The sequence below is a fragment of the Sturnira hondurensis genome, unplaced genomic scaffold (assembly GCF_014824575.4).
Source record: "Sturnira hondurensis isolate 20B ecotype Veracruz unplaced genomic scaffold, ASM1482457v3 Scaffold0023817, whole genome shotgun sequence".
NCBI classification, from domain to species: domain Eukaryota; kingdom Metazoa; phylum Chordata; class Mammalia; order Chiroptera; family Phyllostomidae; genus Sturnira; species Sturnira hondurensis.
In genome coordinates, this window is record NW_028096448.1 from 14,331,706 (window position 1) to 14,342,892 (window position 11,187).

Genomic DNA, 11,187 nt, shown 5'->3' on the forward strand with positions numbered 1-11,187 from the left:
GGCCATTTTCAAGTGTCACTCTGCTCAGGCAAAGTGACTCCGAATTATAGTGGCAGGACGGTAACAGAATTTTATTGTTCTCCTGTGTAATCATCCCAACTCTCACGGGCACAGCCCAGGGTGGTGGGTTGCTTTGCTCCAGAGTCAGAGATCTAAGCTCTTACCATCTTTTGGTCCTGCCATTCCCCCAGGAATTCTCTTTGCCTCCTGTATGGTCAAGGGTGGGTTGCAGACAAATCCATGTTGCAGCCCATGGAATGGGGGAAACAGTCGGGCAAGGTGGCTTATCTCTTAAGTTGGTGAAGACCTGCAAAGTGAACTGTCATTCATATCCCACTGGTCTAAACTAAGTTCCAGAGCCACATTTAACCACAAGGGATCCTGGGTAATGCTGTTTCTACCCGAAGCTTTGGACTTCAACTCTCCTGCCGTGGAGAAAGGGACAACGGATTCTGATGGCTGGCCAGAAGTTTCTGTCACATGTAACATCAGACAGAAAGAGATATTACCTCTTACAAATGAGATAAATGCCATGTGGTCATACAGTCAACAAATATTTATTAAGTGCCTGCTGTGTGCCAGATATATTTCCTTATATGTGTAAGAAAAATGGTGCTAATACACTGTGAGTGAAATGATGCAATCCTATAAACACATTTTCCAATTTTGAAAGACTTTTGCTCTTTCAGAAAACAAAGGGAAACTGAAAACAAGGCAAGGTTTTTTATCTCCATATTGCAGGAAAAATACTCTCACCCGTCGAATTCCACCAGCTGGCATTACAGTGGTTCTGCGAATAAGCACACACGAAAGCTGCTTAGGCAGTTATGTGGACGTTGGTCTCATAAATCACAATTTGCTTGTGGCATGATTATGAAACTGCAGGAAGGATTTTTCAGAGGATGATATCAGATCGTTGAGATTAAATTCAACCTCAAAGGTCGGGTGTTTCTCCAAAATAATCAAGGCAACGAAGAGAGCATATTTTGCAGTCATCCCCTTGATATAGTAAGTCACCCCATCTTCAGGGTTTGTGTACCCAAAGCAATGAAAGAGAAAGCGGCGGCCACACCGTGTCAGGTGGTACCAGCTGTAGGTGCTCGGACGCAGGAAATACTCTAGAGGGACCAGGAACACGTTCTGAACCTCGTCAGGGTTAGGCTGGGCCTGGAAGTTGTGGTCTATGAACCCAACAACCGGTGTTATCAATATGCTTCTCTAAAAACAGAAAACAAAATACAGAAATTAACAAGTAAAGAGATACTATTTCAAATGCTAAAGTCATGCCACTTCCACGTGGACTGAGAAAACAGGCTGAAGCAGTCAGTGCATGAGGTGGGTCAGGAGGAGGAAACTTGTGGCAGATGTAACCTTTACGTCCCCCATGAAAGGGGGCAGCCTCTGCCCTACCTTAGGCAGCATCTGTGAGATAACTCTGAAAATACGTTGTCAACGTAAGTAGGTACAGTCTTTTGGAATGGCAATTTCGCATTACAAAACTATGGTCCCTCTGACTTAGCAATTGAGTTTGTGTTAAGTGTATCTGTATGACAAATTCCTACCAGAGAGAAAAGATACAAGTATATCAGATCCTATAATCACAGTGTTTCGATATGCCATTGATGCGATGCTGTGGGAACTTAACTTTGTTTATATCAACTAGTCTATGGGAAAACTGGTTTCCTTAGACGGTGGCTCGCTTAAAGTTGCCGCGCTTATCAACAATGTTCAGTGAGGACCTAGCTGCACAAGACTGAAACATTATTTGCAGTAGCCGAAAACTCTAAAGGTACCACTCCTCAGATGATGGACATTTAGGGTAGGTCAATTATGAGTATAGTCCCAATGGGATTCTATGCAGCCCTTAAAAAATGCAAAAGGTAACTTTCCCTATCAGTGCAGACACAGATGTGCCATCTTATCGATAAAGTGACATCACATTAATTGTGACATATTCCCATTTATGGGAAATTATAATCATCTATGAACTACTTTACCCATGTTTGTATGTGGGAGGATTTCTATTTACAATCATGACTCCTTGCAAATAAATGTAGGGCACTACTGAGTGAAAGATTCTACTGGAAATTTTGAGGGGGACCCCTGGGGTTAGCGTAAAAACAACTACAGGGTCCACAGCACCCAATCTGAAAACCATCCGTGGAGTTTCCCTTTGATTTCCGGGTGGCCCAAGAATGTCCTGAATAAGACACGGGGCTTTCCCAAGCCTGCTCGGCTTGGAGGAGGCAAAGCCACACAAGAACCAGTCTCTCAGGGGCATGTCTGGCCACCCTGAAGATGGGGTTGCTCTGGGAGCTCATGAGTCTTAGCAACCCGTTTCTGTTCCAACTCTTACATCGAACACAGAGGGCACCAGGCAGCAGACGACTTCCACCTGCTGAGGGCGCAGGCCCACTTCCTCCTGGGCTTCCCGGAGGGCTGTGGCCACGTCATCTACATCTACAGGGTCACGCTGTCCTCCAGGGAAGCACACCTCTCCAGGTGACCGTCTGAGCTGGACAGGGAAAGAACAGAGCTGCACTGTGTGACTCCAATTTCGGAACCATCCATTCATTCAACAAGTACTTCCTGAATGTCTGTTTTGGGCTCGAGACCATTCTTACGATAGTGGGAATAAGTGGGGAACTGGAGTAAAAGAAAAAATGTTTTTACTTGAATCCTTTTTAAAAAAAGTGAACTTAGAGAACTTCTCTCACTGTTAACTATTCCCTACTGGCCCCCAAAGTACCGCACACAGACGCACACACCCAGATTTACACTGATGGGCGAGGCTGAAGGAGAGGGCACTGAAAAGGCACTGTTACCAATGGACAGCAACCGAGTGCTTACTCTGTTCTGGACCTGTTGCTTCACAAGGACTTCTTTCAGAGTTATCAGAACAGTTTTATAAGCTTTTTTTAAAGAAAAGTATTTATTTACTTCTTAGAGAGAGGGGAAGGGAGGAAGGAATAGAGGGAGAGAAAGATCAATTGTGCAGAGACACATCAATCGTTTGCCTCTCGTGCACCCCAACTGGGGAACCTGGCCAGCAGCCCAGTATGTGCCCTGACTGGGAATCGAACCTGTGACCTTTTGGTTTACAGGCCGGTACTCAATCCATTGAGCCACACCAGCCAGCACTAGTTTATTTTTTTAAATCAAGGTGAAATCTGTAACATAAAGTTAGAGTGAACATGCAGTGACATTTAATACATTCACAATGTCACACAATATTACCACTATCTAGTTCCAGGACATTTTCATCTCCCCAGACGGTAACTCTTCAGCTGTCCACTGGACGGCTGATCCCCACTTGCCTCATCCCCCTGCCCTCAGTTTCTGTCTGCAGAGTCACCCGTCCTGGTCATTCCCTGTAAAGGGACTCCTATGACACATGACCTTTGGTGTCTGTTTCTCTTGCCTAGCTCCACGGTTTTGAAGTTCCTCCACGTCCCAGCATGTGTCAGTGCTTCTTTCCATTTTATGGCTGAATAGACTTCCACTCTATGTACGTACCACAATGATCTATCTTTCCATTAATGGATATACAGGTTACCGAAATACTGTTCTTTCCATTTGTGTATAAGGGAAGTAAGCCTCAGAGAGCTTCAATGGCCTGACCAGATTCACGTAAGATGCGAGTAATGGGGCTGGAGTGTAAACCAGCATTTTAACTCTAGAACACACCACACATTCATCACGACCTCCCACAGAAAATGTGGTCCCCCGCGCTATCAACGCTGCCCTGTGTCCACGGCGCTCTACCTCTGCACGCCCGGTGAGGGAGCGGAGGCCCTCTTCCTGCATCGTCCCCACCTCGTACATCCTTGATTTATTCTAAATACCTCCCCCCTTTTTTATCTCTGTCCTTAAAATGATTTCTCTCCTATCTTGGGCACAGGTGGAGAAGCACAAACCCTCCATGCTTCTCTCCTCTAAAGGACCGAACTTCTTAGCAAACGTGACCTCTGTTTCTTTCACACTCACTCCCGCCGTGCCCACCATCCTTTCTCTCCTGAACTGTTGTGACCTCAGGGCCAGCCTCCTGGCCGAGCCTCTTCTCCAACGTGTGTGGTGAGCGTAATCTCAGCACCTACCTCCCGTGGTCGTGGAGTTGTTCACAGGAGCTGACAGCTGAAGCACATGGCACAGCGCCTGGCCCATGTGAAATATTTATTCATGAGAATGCGTAGGAGCATTCTCGATGTTTAGAAGCTAAATCAAGAGGTCATGTAGGCATTTTTTAGCACCAGGCCCAATATATCCTTGTAAAAATAAACTAGATGCCATTATAAATATTGTCACGTCCTACCGTTTAAAGTCTCGTTTAGGCAAACTTTTTAAAAAACCGAAGAAATCATTTTAAAGTTCCTCTCTGCTAATAAATCAGTACCAAAAAAGCAAGTTAAAAATCAGTAACAACGCAGGAACTGCTGCAATACACAGAAACCTCACACATCTTCCCATCCATTTTAGTTATAAGTGTAGGTGAAAACCAGGCTAATGGACATCTTCCTACTGCCTTGACCACTCACCACCCAAATGCATAAGAGACAGCCCTAAGGCTGCATCACCGCTGAAAATGAACTCCATGGTGTTAGCATACAGCAGCAAGGCATCCGTGCCAGAGGCACCTGCAGGGGCACATCAGGCTTGACAGAAATACACACCTCACTGAATGACTATTTTAAATGCTTGTAAGAAAATGTTATGCAGCCCTGGTGGTGTGCCTCAGTGGACTGAGTGCAGGCCTGGGAACCAAAGGGTCGCTGGTTCAATTCCCAGTCAGGGTACACGCCTGGGTTGCGCGCCAGGTTCCCAGCAGGGGCTGTGCCAGAGGCAACCACACATTGATGGTTTTCTCCCTCCTTTCCCCTCCCTCTAAAAAATAAATAAATAAAAATCATTTTAAAAATAGAAAATGTTATGCAGTTTTAAAGAAAATATTCATAAAAACGATTATTCACAAACTGTCAGCACCAAAAAGGGTCCTTATCTAAGTACAGAAGTTTTCAATTTTATTTTATTTTTTCGTAAATAGCATATTTTTATTAAATAAAACCTTATGGAATGCAACCGAATTTCCTAAGACTTTCATCTATTTTTTTGCTTGACTTCCTGCTTATTTAGCCCTAGAGAGCTGGGAGAAGAGAGAGGAGAGGAGGGAGAGTGGAGAAGAGGAGGGGCAGGGAAAGGAGAAAACTGAGGCTCAGGGATGAAGAACTTTCCTCCAGGTTCCAGAGCCAGCAGGGGAGCCCCCACTTAGACAGGAGTGACTGGTGGCACGCACCCTCTTCTCAATTTAGGAGAAGACAACATCTGGGGACCCAGCTTGTGGGACTCCAGGGAGAGGCCAAGTGCAGGTGATGCCTGCAGGAATTTCTTGACCTCAAAGCCAGATATGCTTAGAGTCCAATTTAATTAAATTTAAATACTTTTTAAAAAATGTAACTTTTGCATATCAGAGTTTATGGTCTAAGGTGATTCTCACTTAATAATGAATAGGCAAAGATACTTGAAACAGAGACCAAATGCCCATTTGGTCTAGATTTTCTCCATTATTGTTTTTTTTTAATTAAAGAAATATGTTGAAGTGCTTCCATGCTTTTTGGCAGAGCTGGGAACAGACCCCCGCCCCCCAGTTCCGAGTTCAGTGTCTCCCTGGAGACGGGACTGTCATCATCCGACCCAGACAGGAGAGAGAATGCACACAAGTCTAATCCCAAATCCACAAAACTCCCACTGAGTTCTCAGCTTGTTTTCTTCCCCTACAGCCAGACGTTTTGTTGTTCTGCTCAGAAAGACACTGTATTAGGGCCCATTTTCTGTTTTGTACTTGGATAACTGAAATTCCTGCTTACCAACTTTTCCTTGGAAGTTCCCCTAACAGCAAGGGACAGTGACCGTGGCCAGTGTGAACTCAGGGGAACTGCACGCCCAGCACAGCATTTCTTTAAAGTTGAACGGTGTATCTGAGAACCTCAGGCCATGTCTGTTAACAGCCCTAGTGATGACGACAGCTGAGATTTTCCGAGTCCTTGCCCAGTGCCAGGGCTGTTGTAGGCACTTTAGCTTCATTACCCTGTGAAATCCTCGAAGCTGCCCTATTGAACAGGTGCTCCTATTTTTGTCCTCATTTTGCAAGTGGAGCGATCATCGATCACAGCACAGAGAGGGCAACTAAATGAGACAAAGTCACACAACAGAGCTGGCAAGGAGAGAGCCTGCATTCAAACATGGGCAGCTGGCTCCTAAACCCAACTGCTCATTTCTGTGCTCCAGAACTTTCACATTATACCCATGGTGGGACTGGTCTAAAACAGTGGCGAAATTGCCCCCCATTCCTGCCAGGACAGTAGTCAGTCTCTGAAGACATGTGTGGCTGTCACAAAGGGGTGTGTGTCTGTGTTACTGGCACGTAATGGGGAGGGGCCAGGGATGATGCTAAACAAAAATTCCATAATGCACAGGGCAGTGCCCACAAGGTGTTATTCAGCCCAAATGCCAATGGCATCAAGGTTAAGAAACCCTGGTCTAAATGTATTTTAAATTATTTATTTTTCTTTTCAAAGCTTCAAAAAATTCCATGTTATTTTGTGGCCCCCTCAAATATCACAATTTTGAAAGTCCATCTGGGAATCTCTTGCCTCAAAATGTGTGCAAGTAATAAAATTTCATGGGATTTTCAAATGTCCTGAGACCTTAATGGCAGAACCTTTTAGTTACTTACCTTTTCTGAGCGGAGGGTGAACAACAGGTGAAGTTTTCCTTCTTTAACCAACAATGGTAAAAGGATGGAACATTTACTATACAACAAGTGAGAATACTTGGTCCCAACATCATGCTTTTTTAAGCGGGCCTTGGCATCATCTATCAAGTTGTTTCTAAAAGGGAAACAAACCAAACATTATGGTGCCAGGGTGACGGTAAAAATCTCCCCGTCCTGTGTTTCTGCTTCATTGTGTATCTTGATGTTCACCATTTCTGAGTCTCAGTGTATTTTCCAGTAGTATGGCAAAAATAATACCCAAATCATGTAGTTTTTGGCAAGATAAAAAAACTACAGTAGTTCACTTTTATCTTCTATTTTACTTTCTGTGGTTTCAATGACCTGTAGTCCATCTCAGTCCAAAAATATTAAGTGAAAAATTCCAGAAATAAGCAATTCATAACTTTAAAATTCTGCACTGCTCTGGGCAGCGTGATGAAATCTTGCACTGTCTAATGCCATCCCACCTGGAACGTGAATCATTCCTTCACCCAGGTTATCCAGGTTGTGTTCCTGCTACCTGTCCATCAGTCACTGAGTAGCCTTCCTGGTGATCCGATCGACAGCACTGCAGTTCCTGTGTTCAAGAGCCCTTATTTTATGTGCTGACGGCCCCAAAGCAGCAGAGTAGTGACGCGGGCAGGCAGGTCGGATATGCCAAAGGGAGGCCTAAAGTGCTTCCTTTAGGCTGCAGAAGTGTCCAACCTTCCGGCGTCTCTGAGCCACACTGGAAGGAGCGTTGTCTTGGGCCACACATTAAATATATTGTGACACGTAATCACAAAAAAGTGTCATGTTTTAAGTAAAGTTACAATTTTGTGTTGGGCAGTGTTCACAGCTGTGCTGGGCTACATGCGGCCTGCAGGCTGTGGGTTGGACACCCCTTCAGGGTAAAGGTGAATACAGTACAGTAAGATATTTTGAGAGAGACCACAGTCACATGACTTTTATTATAGTATACTGTTATAATTATTCTATTTTATTATTAGTGATTGTTGCTAATTCTTTACCTAATTATAATTAGTTTTCATGGGTACTTATGTATAGGAAATACCACCACAGTACATATATATATGTATGTATATACATGTGTACACACATACACACACACACATGGTTTCATACTGTCTGTGGTTTCAGGCATCTTTTGAAGGTTTTGAAATATATCCCCCATGTGTGAGGAGGGGATAACTGTACTAAAAACACAGTTCAGTACATAAGTTCATTTGGAAACTAAATTAAATTTAAATTATGATAAAATATGTTTTAACAATACAACAATTGCTGAAATCCATAAGTATGTTCAGGTAAGACAGGTTTGCTGAATAAGTCACTGTAAATTTGCACCATAGTAAAATTAAGGATTTTTCCTTAATCTGGCTCTTATGTCATGTTATTAAGTATTCCTTTTGTTATCAAATATTCAGCTGCCTTAAAACAGTGGTTCCCAGACTTTGGCAGCAACAGAATCACCAGGGGAGCTGACTACATACAACCCAGATTGCTGGGCCGGCTCTACAACTGTAGCAAGTTGGCTCAGCAAGTTAGGGGTAGGGCCTAAGAGTTAGCAGGTATCAAACTCCCAAGCCATGGGGATGCTGCAGACCAGGGGAACACACTTTGAAGACCATTACCTGATAATATGCAAGTGTTTGGATTTGTGACCACAAATGTGCCCTGAATTTACGGCTGTGAATTTGTTTTGGCCCTTTTGAAAGGAGTATTTTGTTGCTGACTTGTGTAGTGGGTTAAATAGTGTCGACCCAAAACCTCAAATGTGACTTGACTTGGAAATAGAATTTCTGTAGATGCAATTCATTTATGACTTAAGATGAAATAATCCTGGATTTAGGGTGGACCCTGATTCCGATGAGTGCTGTCGTTACAAAAAGAGGACAGCAAATAGACAGATACACACAGGGAAGAAGGCCATGTGAAGATGGAGGCAGGGACTGGCTGTGATGCTGTCACAAGCCAGGGATCAGCAGAGCCACCAGAAGCTGCAACAGGCAAGGAAGCACCCTTCCCTAGAACCTTCAGAGGGAGAAAGACCCTGCCAACACCGGGAGCATGGACTTCCAGCTTTCGGAACTGGGAGAGAATTTCTGTTTTCTAAGCTACTCAGATTGTGGCACTTTGTTATCGACAACACAATGAACAGTTTCATTTTTCTAAAGGCAGTGGTTTTGCATAGTGGGCAAAAATCAGATGTGCAGGTCAGCTGGAACTGGTTTCGAAATGTTCACAGATGACCTCTCCAAGCCACCCTTTCCTCACCCTTTCCTGTGACACGTCTGGAAACATTTGTGAGGATTTAATAACATAATTCATATACTGTGGCTGGTACTCAGCTAGTGGCCTATGAATGGTGACTACTGTCATAAATGTCCCCATAATTAAATGAGCAGTTGCTTGCGGGAGGTATTTCTCCGTTTTGCCTCTTCCTACATGGCAGAGTGCTCACTAATAGCCATCGGATAATGGCTGTGCAGGGCAAAAACGACCAAAAGTCTTGAAAATAATCACTGAGTGCTGGCACCTGAGGACACTCCAGGGTGCATCCCAAGCGCACAGGCCCAGGTCCAGAAGAGGAAACTTGCCGGCCCAGTGACAATGGACTTGACCCAGTGTGATTTCTCAGAGGCTCCCATAACTAACCAGAGGGTCCAGCAGATGCAAAGTCTGCAAAAATGTGTTTGACCACATTAGTGCCCGATCCTTGGAATAATCACCATAAAAACACCAACAACAGTAGCAGCCAACCTGTTGTGAGCACGAGCTTATCCCACACTCCTGCCTTGCTTCTCTCTTTACCCTCACAACAGCCTGGTGAGGTGAGCGCCATTATCCTGTCCAGGTCAGAAAGGTCACGTAACTGAGACCCAAGGTCCTCACTGGAGGTAGCCACCGAGGGTCCTGAACTCTGGGTCGCCTCCTACGGACTCACGTGGTCCTTAAGGTCAAAGTCTGGAACCCCCCCCCCCCCCCGGAGCAGAAGAGGTAAGCCCACTGCGCAGAGGAAAACGCTTTGCCCTTGGGAGAAGGAAAGTGAACCCGTGATGGGTGTTAACTTAAGATGTCTAGGGCCGGAGAAGATGCGGAGGTCCTGGGACCCTGTGGGCGTGGAGCGCGGGCTCAGCAAAAACAATCTCAGGCAAAAGGCCCCGGCAACCCGTGACCCACGATCTGTTAGGCCCTGTTCTGATCAAGTCCGGGCTCAGTGCACTTGGGGCCATGGGGTCTTTACCTGACTGACTCCGGAGGACAGGATCGCGACATTGGTCGGGAAAGTTTGTTTCCAGCAGCAGATTCCTCGGAGGTGTTCCACTGGGCGGGCATGCGCAGAACTGCAGTGGGACGGCGGACGGAAGAGAGGCGGGGCCTACGGCTTGAGGCGGAACGGAGCAGAGAACCTGTGGATGTGGGCGGGGCCTAGTGCCGTCGGCGGAGAATTGGGGCGGAGCGACCCTCAGGGTGGGGCTGGAGGAAAAAAAGACCCGGCCTCCGGGGTCCGGTAGTGAGAAGGGTTTCTGCTCAGCTCCTTGCTCCGTCTCTAGAACAGCAGGCAGATGAGGAATTCTGTAGTTGACAGTTGTAATAAAGGAGAAAAAATGTGAAAATGCAGTCCTGGTGAGTTGAGAGGATTCACTGTTGCTAGGAGGTGAAGCTGGTTCAGCTTTTCTGAATAGCCATCGGCACGCATTTACTGAGCACTTGCTATGTGCAGATGCCACAGCATGCGGAGCTTACTGTTAAGTGGCAGAGAGAGAGAGGGAGAAAGTAATAAAACAATATTACTTAGATAAAGCAGAGCCCTTTAGTCCTTGGAGAGCATCTGACGGAGAAACGTGAACAACCCAGATCAGAGAAGCCTTCCCAGAGAAAATGGAAATGGCAGACCTCCAGAGCAGCTGTGCCCCAGGGTAGTTCAGGTCCAGCAGCATCAGCACCACCTGCATGCTGTTAAAATACAGTCTTGGATCCCATCCCAGAGCTGCTGGATCAGAAACAGGGGTAAGGCCAAGTGGGAGCGCATAGGAGATTCTGATGTTCAGAGAGCCACTGCTCTCAGGTGTGTGTGAAAAATAAATCAGGGGGCCCTGGCTGGTGTAGCTCAGTAGATTGAGCACGGGCCTGTGAACCACAGGATTGCGGTTCGATTCCCCATCAGGGCACATGCCTGGGTTGCAGGCCGGTTCCCTGCAGGCCAACTCCCAGCAGAGGACACACAAAAGGCAACCATACATTGATGTTTCTCTCCCTCTCTCCTTCACCTCTAAAGATAAATAAAATCTTAATAAATAAATAAATAAATAAATAAATCAGGGGAGGAAAGGAGCGGGGGAGAGAGTTCGGGAAGAGTGTCAAGTCTGTGCCAAGACTCCGTGCTGCGCAAGGACACCAGAGGAGCGGCTCCA

At 45.7% G+C, this 11,187-nt stretch overlaps 1 protein-coding gene across 2 annotated transcripts; it reads right to left on the reverse strand.

The window, feature by feature from the left end:
* Nucleotides 1–538: 538 nt before the first annotated feature.
* NUDT7 (nudix hydrolase 7) lies at nt 539–10,141 on the reverse strand. 2 transcript variants are annotated; one of them, XM_037037950.1, is made up of 4 exons: nt 10,017–10,141; nt 6,731–6,884; nt 2,396–2,515; nt 539–1,218 (listed from the first exon to the last, which is right to left on the reverse strand). In XM_037037950.1, the coding sequence occupies exons 1-4, from the start codon at nt 10,106–10,108 to the stop codon at nt 850–852; spliced, it is 735 nt and encodes a 244-aa protein (XP_036893845.1). In that variant the 5' UTR covers nt 10,109–10,141; the 3' UTR covers nt 539–849. The 2 variants fall into 2 exon arrangements, with proteins under 2 accessions (XP_036893845.1, XP_036893844.1); XM_037037949.1 differs by having other exon boundaries at nt 2,357–2,515.
* Between the last annotated feature and the right edge of the window lie 1,046 nt (nt 10,142–11,187).

Coding starts and splice junctions, on each gene's coding strand:
- NUDT7 (XM_037037949.1), bottom strand. CDS start 10,108: ATGCCCGCCCAGTGGAACACCTCCGAGGAATCTGCTGCTGGAAACAAA. Junction 2,516..6,730: donor TCACCCTCCGCTCAGAAAAG/GTAAGTAACTAA, acceptor TTCCCTGTCCAG/CTCAGACGGTCACCTGGAGA. Junction 1,219..2,356: donor TGGTGCCCTCTGTGTTCGAT/GTAAGAGTTGGA, acceptor TTCTGTTTTTAG/AGAAGCATATTGATAACACC.